Source organism: Hyperolius riggenbachi, chromosome 3 (assembly GCF_040937935.1).
Source record: "Hyperolius riggenbachi isolate aHypRig1 chromosome 3, aHypRig1.pri, whole genome shotgun sequence".
In the NCBI taxonomy this organism is placed as follows: Eukaryota; Metazoa; Chordata; class Amphibia; order Anura; family Hyperoliidae; genus Hyperolius; species Hyperolius riggenbachi.
The window spans coordinates 254,095,204-254,109,724 of NC_090648.1; the positions used below are offsets into that span (position 1 = coordinate 254,095,204).

Here is a 14,521-nt window from a genome sequence, read left to right on the forward strand (position 1 = left end):
TATAGCATTGTGCTCTGTGTCGCTGCTGGGAATAGTGGTACACCGCTCACCCGTCACTGTATAGCATTGTGCTCTGTGTCGCTGCTGGGAATAGTGGTACACCGCTCACCCGTCACTGTATAGCATTGTGCTCTGTGTCGCTGCTGGGAATAGTGGTACTGTATAGCATTTCTGTACTGCCACTGTACTGCTGCCAGTCAGCGTGTACTGTAAGGATAAGTGAAATGAGGAAGAAATCCGGTGAAAGAGGGAGGGGCAAGGGAAGAGGTGTTTCCCCTGACGGTTCACGTACAGGCCACAGGGGAGCACCCAAGAAAACCCACTCAATACCGCCCATGTTGTCCAGGACAACAACCCTCACAAATCCAAAAGAACAGGACCAGATAATTACTTGGATGACCTCTCAAGCGTCCAGCAGTGGGTTAAGCAGCACCAGCACATCACGCACGAGGTCCGAGTCCTCAGCCAGTTACAAGGAGCCAGTGGGCACAAAGCTGACACAACCGGCAGCGACACCACGCACACAACTGCCAGATAACCAGTCCGATGAATTACCTCAGGACACAATGGGGTATTCGCAGGAGCTATTCCCAGCCCAACAAACTTCCACCTTTCAAAGGTCAATGGAGGAACAGCCAGAAATGTTGTGCCTGGATTCACAACCGTTAACTGTGGGAAATGCACCGCGCACTGAAATACAAGGCGAGTCCGAAGAGGACTCGGAAACCCAAATCCCAGAGCAATTTGGGCAGGAGGGGTTGCAATTGCAGGAGGTCGGCCGACAAGATCTGGAAGACGACGTTGGAGTGTGCTGCGCAGAGGTTGTTGTGGGGAGCTCTACTCCACGGCGGTGGCCCACAATGACATATGACGAGTTTGAGGAGATGGAAGAGGAGGGTATGGACAATGTGGACAGAGACCCAGATTTTGTTTGTGAACGAGAACATCGCCGTCGTAGCAGCAGCACAGATGAGTCTGTTGAAGAACACACTGCTGCACGAGTTCGCCTTGTGCCACAAGGTAGGCGGCGCGCAATTTCAGGCACCACAAGCGTGGAAGTTCAAGTGAGAGGCAAAAGAGGAGCAAACAGAAATCGCCAGCAAGGAGGCAGGTGCTCCAAAGTCTGGGCTTTCTTTGAAGACTGCACTGAGGATGTTACCATGGCGATTTGCAAGGTGTGCAAGACCCGCCTGAGCAGGGGGAAAAATATTAACAACCTCTCCACCACCAGCATGAGCCGTCACATGCTATCCAAACATCCCACTCTTTGGGCAAACGCGTCAGGACAGGGTACCAGAAACAACACTGCCTCCCTTGGGTTCACCAGACTCACCACCAGACCCGCCTCAGCAGCAGCAGTAGCCCAGCCATTGCGTGGTTCACAACATTCACAAACATCAGACGACGCTGACACTGTCACTTTCCGGAGTAGTGCTCTTGAGGTCTCCCAGTGTTCATCAAACACAACAACCAACAGCCCTTCCGTGTGCAGCGCTACGGTTCAGTTGTCTGTGTCGGAGATGTTTGAGCGCAAGAGGAAATTGCCAGCAAATGACCCCCGGGCCGTGGCAGTAACAGCCAGCATAGCCAAGCTTCTGGCCTGCGAAATGCTGCCATATCGATTGGTGGAGACAAACAGCTTCAAGGGCATGATGTCAGTGGCCATCCCACGTTACGTGGTTCCCAGCCGCTACCACTTTGCACGCTCTGCAGTGCCTGAGTTGCATGAGCACGTGGTCAGCAAAATAACCCGAAGCTTGAAGAATGCCGTTGCCTGCAAGGTTCACCTCACCACTGACACCTGGACGAGTGCGTTCGGCCAGGGTCGATACATCTCCCTTACCGCGCACTGGGTGAACCTTGTGGAGCCTGGCAGCGATTCCTCACCTGCTACGGCACGGGTGTTGCCCACGCCACAAACAGCTGCACCGCCGTCCCTCCCACTGGATAACAGCAGCACCTACCTCTCTGACTCCTTCTCCTCCAACGCATCTCAAAGCTGTACCTCATCCGGAAACGCTAACCCAGCAGCAGTAGGATCGTGGAAGCAGTGCAGCACAGCTGTTGGCATGCGTCAGCAAGCGTTGCTGAAGCTAATCTGCCTTGGGGATAAGCAGCACACAGGGGAGGAAATTTGGAGGGGAATAAAGGAACAGACGGATTTGTGGCTGGCACCGCTGGACCTGAAACCGGGCATGGTTGTGTGTGATAATGGGAGTAATCTCATTCGCGCTTTAAGGTTGGCTAAGCTGACACACATCCCTTGCCTGGCGCACGTGATGAACCTAGTAGTTCAGCGGTTCCTGAGGACATACCCAGGCGTGCCCGATCTGCTGTTGAAGGTGCGTCGAGTGTCCAAACATTGTAGAAATTCCAGTACTGCTTCGGGGGCACTCGCCAAGATGCAGGAGCGCTTCAATCTCCCCCACCATCGCTTGCTGTGTGATGTCCCTACGCGCTGGAATTCTACGCTGCACATGCTAGCCCGCTTTTGCGAGCAGAAGAGTGCAGTGGTCCAGTACATGACGGCGCAGTACCGAGGCGCATCCGGCCAGCTGCCAAGCTTCTGTGGATCCGATTGGGCCAACATGTTGGACCTCTGCCAAGTCCTCCAAAATTTTGAGCAATCCACGTTGCTTGTGAGCAGTGACAACTCTTCAGTCAGCATTACCATACCACTGCTGTGTTTACTGAAGAGGTCGATGTTAAAAATCAAGGAAACAGCTGTCATGATGCAACTGGGGGAATCTGAAGGAGAAAACGATCAGCGTGATGGTACCAACATCAGGCCATCCGCCTCAGGGAACGCTGGCCCCAGCAGCTATGACGAAGAAGAGGAGGAGGAACAGCTGGAGTTGGAGCAGGAATTTCATGCCACCACTGACGAGGGCCAGAGCGGTGCACGTTGGACTTCCACAATTCAACGCGAATGGTCAGCAGAAGCAGACCAGGAGGAAGGTGACGACTATGATGCATCACAACAACTATCACAACGCTCACAAGAGGATGATGAGGATTCTGGTAGGACTCTGGCACACATGGCTCAATTCATGCTAGACTGCATTGAACGTGACCCACGCATTGTGCGCATTCTGGACAACACCAATTACTGGGTTTATACCCTTCTGGATCCACGGTACAAACACAATGTTCCAAAACTGCTTGAAGAAAGAGTCAGACAGGTCAAAATGGAAGAATACCAGCAGGCCCTTGTGGAGACTTTAGAGAGGAGATTGACATCCTCCCCCTCCTCTAGCCAGTTGTACGCAGACAGACTGACTTCCGCAAACCCAGGACGACCAGGAGGGCAGCAAACAACGCAAGCCGCAGCTAGTACCCAAAAGGGAATGGTATCGGCAGTGTCCTTGGAGTGGGAAAATTTTCTGACACCCATGCAGCCGCAGCCCACTGAACAGCAAGCGTGCAGATCCACCTCCAACACCGATCGCCTGGAGAAGATGGTCAAGGACTACATGTCAGATGGCGTAGCTGTGTCGAACCATCCATCTGCACCCTTCAACTATTGGGTATCGAAGCTAGACACCTGGCACGAACTGGCAATGTACGCAATAGAGGTGCTGGCTTGCCCGGCAGCCAGCGTTATGTCGGAACGCTGTTTCAGTGCTGCCGGAGGCATCGTCACAGATCGGCGTATCCGCCTCTCTACAGAAAATGCAGACCGTCTGACTCAAATTAAAATGAATCAATCCTGGATTGGAAATGACTACGCAACACTCCAGGACCCCAACCAAGTAACATGACCAATGAACATCTGGGATGGTGTTGCGTTTCCGGGCCCTGTTTATTGAACCTCTCATCTGTATTACATTTATGACTGCATGGCGGCAAAAAGCATTGCTGCTATATCCGCACGCTTTTTGTCCACATGCAAGGCCTGGGTTGTTGTGTCTCACAAAGCGTGGCCTTCTCCTCCTGCGCCTGCTCCTGTTCCATCACGTCTGCTGCTGCTGGGTTAGCGTTGCCGCGTGGTCCCTGTTTATTGAACCACTTATCTTTATTACATTTATGACTGCATGGCGGTACAAAGCATGCTATCCGCACGCTTCTTGCCCTCATGCAAGGCCTGGGTTGTTGTGTCTCACAAAGCGTGGCCTTCTCCTCCTGCGCCTGCTCCTGTTCCATCACGTCTGCTGCTGCTGGGTTAGCGTTGCCGCGTGGTCCCTGTTTATTGAACCACTTATCTTTATTACATTTATGACTGCATGGCGGTACAAAGCATGCTATCCGCACGCTTCTTGCCCTCATGCAAGGCCTGGGTTGTTGTGTCTCACAAAGCGTGGCCTTCTCCTCCTGCGCCTCCTCCTGTTCCATCACGTCTGCTGCTGCTGGGTTAGCGTTGCCGCGTGGTCCCTGTTTATTGAACCACTTATCTTTATTACATTTATGACTGCATGGCGGTACAAAGCATGCTATCCGCACGCTTCTTGCCCTCATGCAAGGCCTGGGTTGTTGTGTCTCACAAAGCGTGGCCTTCTCCTCCTGCGCCTGCTCCTGTTCCATCACGTCTGCTGCTGCTGGGTTAGCGTTGCCGCGTGGTCCCTGTTTATTGAACCACTTATCTTTATTACATTTATGACTGCATGGCGGTACAAAGCATGCTATCCGCACGCTTCTTGCCCTCATGCAAGGCCGGGGTTGTTGTGTCTCACAAAGCGTGGCCTTCTCCTCCTGCGCCTCCTCCTGTTCCATCACGTCTGCTGCTGCTGGGTTAGCGTTGCCGCGTGGTCCCTGTTTATTGAACCACTTATCTTTATTACATTTATGACTGCATGGCGGTACAAAGCATGCTATCCGCACGCTTCTTGCCCTCATGCAAGGCCTGGGTTGTTGTGTCTCACAAAGCGTGGCCTTCTCCTCCTGCGCCTGCTCCTGTTCCATCACGTCTGCTGCTGCTGGGTTAGCGTTGCCGCGTGGTCCCTGTTTATTGAACCACTTATCTTTATTACATTTATGACTGCATGGCGGTACAAAGCCTGCTATCCGCACGCTTCTTGCCCTCATGCAAGGCCGGGGTTGTTGTGTCTCACAAAGCGTGGCCTTCTTCTCCTCCTGCGCCACCCTCCTCCTGTTCCATCACGTGTGCTGCTGCTGGGTTAGCGTTACCGGTCCCTTTTCCTGGAACCTCTTATATGTATTACATTTATGACTGCATGCCGACAAAAAACATGTTACCTGTGCAAAGAAAACAGACATTTCCCGCATTTAAAAGACAGTTTTCCCTTTGAAACTTTAAAATCGATTTTCTCAAAAACTATAAGCTCTTTTTGCTAATTTTTTTTTCCTCTTGTACCCACTCCCAAGGTGCACATACCCTGTAAATTTGGGGTATGTAGCATGCAAGGAGGCTTTACAAACCACAAAAGTTCGGGTCCCCATTGACTTCCATTATGTTCGGAGTTCGGGTCGAACACCCGAACATCGCGGCCATGTTCGGCCTGTTCGGCCCGAACCCGAACATCTAGATGTTCGCCCAACACTAGTATACACTAGTATATAAAATACAGAGTTGGTACAAAATACAGAATCGGTGCAAATTACAGAATTGGTAATGGCAGTGACTGAACTAATATGAATAATAAATGTGTAACAAAATCCAAAACACAAAAGGGGAGAGAGACCTGCCCTTGCGAGTTTACAATCTAAAGGAATAGGGGGGAAACAAAAGGCTGTGCTTCATACAGTATTCATACCTAGAGGCAGTGTGTTTTAGGTTATCTGGTAGGAAGTACAACTTGGCCAGAGGTCAACGGGTGAACTGGCCTAAGGTAGAACATATGCTTAATGGAAAAAGCGAGTTTTGAGGACACGTATATCAAAGGTTGGGGAGTGACGGATGTGTTGTGGCAGAGGATTCCAGAGGAGGAGTGAAACACATGCAAAATCTTGTATACCTGAATGTGAGGAGGTGATTCTAGAGGGGGATAATAGAAGGTCATGTGCAGATCTGAGATTGTGATTGGAACGGTATCTGGAAACTAGTGAGGAGATTTACATAGGAGAGAGATTGTGGAGGCCTTTGTAGGTTAGGGTTAAGAGTTTGAACTGGATCCTCAGGTTAATTGGCAGCCAATGAAGAGCTTGACTGAGAGGAGCAGCAGAGCAATGGTGGGAAGAAAGATGAATTAATTGAGCAGCCAAGTTCAGTACAGATTGGATCAGTGCCAGTCTGTTGTTAGTTGGTAGTCCACAAAGTATTATGTTACAAAAGTCCAGATGAGATATTATAGGAGCATGTATTAACATTTTAGTTGTGATGGAAATATAATATTTCAAAAGTCTGTTAATGTAGTGGATTATGGAAACACATTACTGTCAACTATAATGACGAAGTTTAGTGATCTATTTCTTTGTATATCATGCAATATGTATGTTTATATCTCAGTGTGCCATTAGTGTTTTAATGTATGCATTCACAACCATCATTAAACCAGTAACCCATCTGGATTATTTGAGAATGTTCGCATGTTACCTGTCATCCAAGTAGATAGTGAAGTAAGCAGTTGAAATACAATACTGCTAAAATGTCTTAGCTGTCAATAGATTTTTAGTTCTGCCCATCCAATCCCACGATTCTGTCACTCCAGGAGTTCAAAACAACCAGTATACTGTCAAGTCTATGCTAAGCTCACATATCCTCTGCATATTAGGGAGAAACGCAGCCAGCTATAAAATCAGATTGGGAAGACATACAGATAGAAAGGGGAAGCCACTTCCTTGCACCCTGTACCATGTATACTGTGCCACATCAGTGGCTCTGCACTTTACAGTGGGGTGCATTAGTGACAGCATATCAGTTGGGGGGACGGGGCACCTTGGCATAAGGAATGAAGGGTAAAGAGCATGTGGCAGGAGTGGCAGTCAAGTTAAAGTCAGTGTACCAGTGGAAGTGGTGGTGGAGGAGGAGAAAACTCCTCTCTGTTTATATTCAAGTCAACCATATTTGCCTATCCTCTAAGCTTGAAATGGGGGTGTTGGTAGACACTTGAATTAGCTCATATTCAAGTAAATACAGTATTTTAAAATGCATTTAATCATTCATCATTTTACATATCACTTAAAGGACATTTGTTTGGTGGCTGGATAGTGTACTGGTTAAGGGCTCTGCCTTTGACATGGGAGACCAGGGTTCAAATCCTGGCTAGGTCAACAAGTACCTATCAGTAAGGAGTTCAAGGCAAGACTCCCTAACACTGCAGGGTGGCCTCTTGAGCACGTCCCAGTGGCTGCAGCTCTTGAGCGCTTTGAGTCCGAAAGGAGAAAAGCGCTATACAAATGTTCAGATTATTATTATATGTAAGTGGCTCTGAATGATCTTACGCTAATTCTCCATTTGTTTTAAATTAAAGTAAGCTATGGGATTTGGCAACACATTTTTTTTACTTGATTATACTTTGACAATAGGTTGTCTTAATTCACAGTCTATGCATGTCCTAAGAGATTGTGTGGACAGTGGTTTAATTGTGGCTAATTTACTATTTATACATGTCACATTATTTTTGATTAAAGATTTCTGTCTTTTTAAGAAGAAATTGTTTTTAGATTGGAAATTGTTATTTTCCTCTAAACTTTAATCTCCCTTTACACTACTATTATCACTACAACACTACTTATCCTTTACCTTTCCTTTTTAAGAAACACTTACGATATACTAGTATCACAGGTTATTTGGATTTTTCTATAAACAGTTTGGGAAACAGCAATATCTGCAATTCTAATCCTCTTCTCAGTGGGAGTTGCATGGTTTAATCTAATGATAGATGACTCTGGCATGCTGCCCCTACCAGCCAAGGTGTGGTTTCTGTTATCTTAACCTGGCTTGCCTGGAAGCTATGTAAAATAATATGCAACAGAAACAGCATTAATCTGTCTTTTAACATTTAAACACCAAGATTATATTCTAAATCTAAGGTCAAACACTTTCAACTGCCTAATAAAATAAATTCCATGCAGGCTGACTGTGAGGATAAAAGGAATTACCTTTTAAATGCCAATCAGTTGTTTATACAGTATATTCATAAAAGAGAATCTTAGTATGTATGTCATTTTTTTGTTGATAGTGTGTTTTGTTATTTTGATTTACTAAACCTTACATTTGAACTGATTCCATTTGCCTCGTTGTTTCCAATGCTTGCTTGTTTGTTTTTACCATTATATGTGTGTACATATCACAATATCTGAATTATGTTGTGTATTTAGTTATTTATCACTACCAATTCTTTGTAGATACATGTGCCCAGCACTGAACAGCAAGTTGATGACTGCTACCGAAAAGGAAGGGAACAGGTAAATTTGTACTTTAAAAGCTGTTTGTTTATAGTGAGCTGGATTTAAGCAAAAATAGAAAGCATATTTTTCTTTGTACCAAACAAATGTATAATTTTGTCTAGTTTTTTCAAAAAAGTTTTTTTTTATTAATCTAAAACTTGTTCTTAAACCCTGTTATAATGTTTTAATCTATCATTTTAAAGTAATATCTCTGTGAAGATATTGCTCCCTAAAATATTTGTGAACATGCAGAGAATGATTGACCAATTTAGTCATTGTTTGTAGTGAAGCAGGGTTAATTTCAGTTGTACAATCCAATCCTGTTTAGAAAAAAAGAAAAAAATAGGTTCATTGATTAATTATTAGTATTTCTTATACAACAGTGTTTTTAGTACAACATTGTGTTATGCTCTGTTTTGCTTTATTTTCAGAGTGAATGTGCAAATTTCGTTCGAATTCTTCACCACTACAATCGAACACATCTTCTGGCTTGTGGCACTGGAGCATTCGATCCACTTTGTATATTTATAAGAGTTGGATTGCGGTCCCAGGTATGTTCTTGTTATGTAGCTCCTGTTTAGGGCTAGTTCTTTCTAAATGCTGCTTACCTTTAAGATTGCTATTGATCTCCATCTCTTTGTGGCCTTAATTTTATAGTACATATAAATGGTGTTAACAAATTGCTGGTGGGCTTACAGTTTCTGCAGTATGTGTAACTAACAATCTTTGATCTTTGCTTTTAAACAGAGGTGTTGATAAAATGACTGTTTTTTATACAGATTAACTAAGTCATCGATGCTCTGGTGTCCCATTTTTCAGTTCATACCAAGACCACCAAATGTAATTCAATATTCACAGTACCTTATGACCAGTGTTTTGATTAAAAAATGATCTCATATTCGATGGGACTACCGTGTGTGATCCAGGTGATCTAGGTGGTAGGCAGCACAATTATGTAGATTGTGCCACACATTGGAACCTCCACACAAACCACTGCAATTACTTACAAGTTTCTTGTTTTATTAGCATCAAAATGTTTCTTTGAACAATTCTCAACCCAGGATTTTGGCTTTCGACTTTATCAGAGGAAATTCCCCTGACATGAAACTATTAAGTAAGTGCAATAGTTTGTGTGCCAGTTCCAAAGTGTGGTGCAATCTTTACAATTGTGTTGCCTTTTTTATTCTTTTAGTTTTGTGATTCATAAATATAAATCACGTCCCTCGAAAAAAATTCTGTGGATGCCCCCATACGGGTTCAAACATATGTGCCCATAGATTTCAACTTGCAAACAGTAGATCCCCTTCAACATTGTTATTTAGAAACACGTTATGTGAATTTGCAGATGTATTAGTTGCTTTTGAGAGATAACTAGAGGTAGCAATAATATTTTCTTTTTGTGGGAAGTTTAGTGTTCTATACTTTTTTTTTTGTAAAATAGACTAAGCCAAAAATAGATGCACTTTATCCACAAATTAAAATATTAAATGTAAAATATTCATGTTAAGACAACATACATTAGACAATTCTATAAAACAAAATAAACATTCTAATAATGAAATACAAAAGTCCTAGTTGAAGCCACCGACTCCCACAATGGAAAAGCTGAATTAAAAAAAACAATAAAAATAGTTCAAATAAAGGAAGTGTAAACATGGACTTCCTATCAGTTGTAAGCAGATGCAAATAGTTCTATAATTGCTGGAGAAAAGTAGAGTAACACATTTGGCATTTGGTGTGAATATCCCGAAAGCTGCTTTCTTTTCCAGGATATGAATTATTATACAGTAGCTTGAAGCAATTCTAAGTCTGTTACATTGTTTTTGACAAGCCATAAATCAATGTTCTAGTTAAAGGTGAGGAATGTGTGGGGCCATACGTAAATCTTCATGCCATTCTTAGTTGTCAGTTTTGTATGACTTATAGTATCAGATGAAAAACAGAGCAGCATTTATTGTAAACAAAACTTATACATGAACTTGCTTTAATCCAAAATATGCAGGGCCGGTGCTACCATAGAGGAAAAGGGGGCAATTGCCCTAGGGCCCCAGAGCCTGTAGGGGCCCCCAATATGTCTCCCCCCAACTTAACTATTGTTCCCCAGTGCCCCTGCAGATTCTTCGACTGAGCCAGATGGTGTCATCCCCTGCTTCAGGGTCCTTGGGTGGAAATTTGGCTGCAACAAAGGGTCTCTAATGCCAATTTTTGATTGGGGGGTGTCTATTTGGGGGCCCCGGGGGTTAATCTTGCCCAGGGGCCCCATTGTTATTAGAAACGGCCCTGAAAATATGCAAAGTATTTATAGGTATGTTCTGCACAACAAGTAGATTTATTAAAATAATGAGATATCATGTGTTGAGTAGTATTGCATGGGACACCCCGACAAGACTTTATCTGAACAATATGAGGCAAAAATGACCTTGGATTAGTCAATCTGCTGGTCCAGAGGGCAATTCTATAAATCAGTCCATGTTAATCTATGAGTAGTGCTATCATGTGCACTGACTAACTTACTAAAGAAGTGAGGATGAGTTGTGGTCATTCCTGTTAATCATCCCAGCATGCTGTGAATTCTGACCAATTTGCTCTACCCTGTAATAAATCTGCATGCTTCTTCCAGGTCAGCAGGTCACCAGATAAGCAAGGATAAGGATGATAGCATCAGAAAAAGCTTACAGCATAAGCATCAGAAAAAGTCAGCAAACCATTAAATCTCAGGGTTAATTTGACAAATCACACAAACACAACGTTTTAAGTATGGTGATTTAAACTTTTTTCTAGCATTGTTTTTCTATTACATAGCTTGATATTGTAATAGAAAAGCGTTACTTGAAAATATTTTAAGAATTACATCATTAAAGCATTTTCTTGCAGCTTTTGGACATACTAGCAGCTGCCTTGCCAGGAAAACAGGAATGCTTGATATTATTTTAATTGGAGGCAAAGCCCTTAGTCAGCTTCAGACTTCAGATGTGTCTACTCTGCTGACATACCTAATGTGTTTATACCATGCTTTAAATGAGGAATGCCTAAAAGGATCCAGCCATCTCTTTCAATGTGGAAGAATTCATTGTGTGATGTAAACCTGTTTGGCTTGAAATAGTAACAGAGCACCTGTAAAGCATTTTAGACTTTGATATATAATGGGCTTAATTGTATTAATACTCCTAATGCTATGTCAAATGCCAGTTTAAATATTATTCTAAAGGTTACATCTAGCCACACCAGAAGTCATCTGAAAAAAAACAATAAAAATAAAAAAACTAAACCCAAAACCTTATGTTGTCTTCTTTAATCTATGCCATGGTTGTAAATGGGGCAGAGTAATTTATATTTTATTTATAAAACTGATGTATTACGCAGCACTTTACATATCAAATTAAATGATTGTAAGGATTCCTCCTGTGGTGTGTTCTGTCCATTGCGGTGGAGCCGCAAACGGACAGTTCTGGCTTGTCTGCCTGCATTCGGTTGTGCATTCGCAATGAGTCACATTGTCATTTGCAATAGCTCTGCAGTTCTGGGCACCTCAGGATGCTTTCATCATTCCACCAATTGCTTACTACAGCTGAGCTGCGGCCAGATAGCCCTGGATTTCCTGCAGGCATAGTGTTACATAATACTGCATGTATTTCCTATGGGAGTCCTTTGCATTCACAACCAGCTAGAAAATGGTAATCAAGCCAGCTCAGGATTGAATGATTACCATTCAGCTGTGTGGAGATTTGCATACTTGCATCCATTGGTCGATGCCGTCATAAAAGTCTGTTTTCCCTTTTAGACCTCGCCCATCATAGCGATCACTATGCTGGTCTGCTGGGCACTGTGCTACTCTGTATAGTTCTGTTATTGTAGTTCAATGCAACCTTATTACTTGTGCTTTAGCTAGTTCTTGATAAATATATATGCAGACTTGCTAATATATATTTATCCATTAGTTGAGCCGTTTATTATTTTTCTGTATTATTGTTTATTGCCTAGTTTCCATGCCTGATGGACGTTCATTGCATCCGCGGTGGGTCAGTGAAGTCCCTTATCCTGATAGCTTGGATTCTGCCATCGCCACATTGGTGACTGGTAGTATTCCTGCTATTCTAGTACTGGGCACATAACTATAGGCTGCGGTTGCTATTAGTAATGTTCTTTCCTGTAGTTTTGTATGTGTGGATTCTTGCTGGTGACTGTTGTTAGCCTGCTTGCTCTGCTTCTGTGGACGTGACTGTGAGCTGTGGTTGCTACTAGTTACGCCCCAATCTAGTCCTGTCTTGTACCTGTCTGAATGCTTGCTATTGCTAAGGCAGCGCAACATCGCACTGTGCTGCCATTGTGTTTTACTTGTCTAGTTACACTCCAATCTATAGTCCTGACTTGTACCTGTCTGAGTGCTTGCTATCGAAAGGGCAGTGCAACATCGCACTGCGCTGCCATTGCATCTTATTTGTAGTGATATCAGAAGCCCAGAGCTGCAGTTGCTCTGGGCAGCCTGTGTAGCCTCTTCCATTAATCAGCTACCAGTCTTGGTGCTCTGGGTGGTCAAAGTTTAACCCCCAAGCATTTCACCTGTGATTTGTAAACAGACAGTGTTGCTTATGCACAACAGAGATGGCCCGAACGGTTCGCCCGGCGAACGGTTCCCGGCGAATTTCCGTGGTTCGCGATCGCGGTGGATCGGGAACTTTTCTGGAAGTTCGGTTCGCCCCCATAGTGCACCATGAGGGTCAACTTTGACCCTCTACATCACAGTCAGCAGGCACATTGTAGCCAATTGGGCTACACTCCCTCCTGGAGCCCCCCCCCTATAAAAGGCAGGCAGCGTTAGGCAGTGTACTCACTCGTGTGCCTGCAGTAATTAGTGAAGTGATAGCTGCTGCAGACTCTCATAGGGAAACCTTAGTTAAGCTCTTGTAGGCTTGTTAGCTTGCTCCTGGCTGATTGTTATTGCTAAATCTTGTTCTTGTGATCTATTTTTTTTTTTTGTGAGTGGCCCACTTGCATTATATACAGCCCTGTCTGTCAGTGTCACTGTGCCTGTCTGTGTGTGACAGGTGCACATGTAATACCCATCATTGCATATACCTACTACCTGTTGTTCACTTCAGTGCACCCACCTACCTACGTGAGCGCACACAGTGTCACTGTGTCACTGTGTCTATCCGGTACCTGTCTGTGTGTGACAGGTGCACATCTAATACCCATCACTGCATATACCTACTACCTATTGTTCACTTCAATGCACCCACCTACCTGCGTGAGCATATGCAGTGTGATATACCACTCCTTGCATACCTGTTAACAGCACCTGTGTGACTGACTGCACATTGTATTAGTCAAGTCAGTGCATACCTTTCACTTCATCCCCCCCAATATGGACAAAACAAAAGGCAGAGGCAGGCCACCTGGCAGGTCTGTTCGAGGTTGCGCTGTCGGTGTGGACATTTTTTTGTGTGTCTGCCTCAGATGAAAGCAACGCCATCTGTACTCTCTATCATTTGAGCCTTGGGAAGACCAAGACCCGCGTAGGGACAACTACCTTACGAAGGCACATGATTACAAAGCACAAACTGCAATGGGATGACCACCTGAGGGAAAGCAGCACACAAAAGCAAATCCACACACCGCAGTGGAAGATATGCAATTATTTCTCAAAAAAGGCTTTACCCAAACTGTACCGTGATGTTGAAAGGTAAGTGTTGTCATCTCTGGCACACAGCGTTGGGTCAAGGGACTATCTGACCACGTGGTCTGCAAAGCACTGTCAGGCCTGCCCGAAGACTAAGTCAGTCCCCACACACAGCATCTCTGCCTGCACCAAAACTAAGTCGCTCATCACACAGCATCTCTGCCTACAGGCCGATTGACTGCCTTCTATAATAATTTTTCTGGTGCATGTACATGCCTGCCTACTTTTTCTGGCTGCACTGCGGCTGCAACAACAAAACAAAAGGCATGTACATGTGCCAATTCCCCTTCGTTATCATTACCTTGCCGCGGTGAAGCCCACAAGCAATGAAGAAACAATGAAGAAATGACCGCTGGCTATATGAGTGTCTCGGGGGGGGGGGGGGGGGGGCAAGACAATAATGTCGTTGCTTCATTGTGGACAAACCAAATTTGATCAGCTGGACATTCACTGCTCTTTCATTCAGCTACCTCGGGCCGGCGACCATATGGTCTTGAAAACCGCTCCGGCCTGCACTCTGGCCATGGTGCGCACCAGTCCAGCATGGCCGTCACT

General features: G+C 44.7%; 1 protein-coding gene across 2 annotated transcripts in view; it reads left to right on the plus strand.

Annotated features, from left to right (window-relative positions):
* Positions 1-14,521, plus strand: part of SEMA3E (semaphorin 3E) — a 246,534-nt gene that overhangs the window by 144,192 nt on the left and 87,821 nt on the right. For both annotated transcript variants that reach the window (XM_068272670.1, XM_068272671.1), the window contains exons 3-4: positions 8,245-8,304; positions 8,718-8,837. In XM_068272670.1, coding sequence (XP_068128771.1) covers positions 8,245-8,304; positions 8,718-8,837 — 180 coding nt within the window. The remainder of the gene's footprint in view (positions 1-8,244; positions 8,305-8,717; positions 8,838-14,521) is intronic.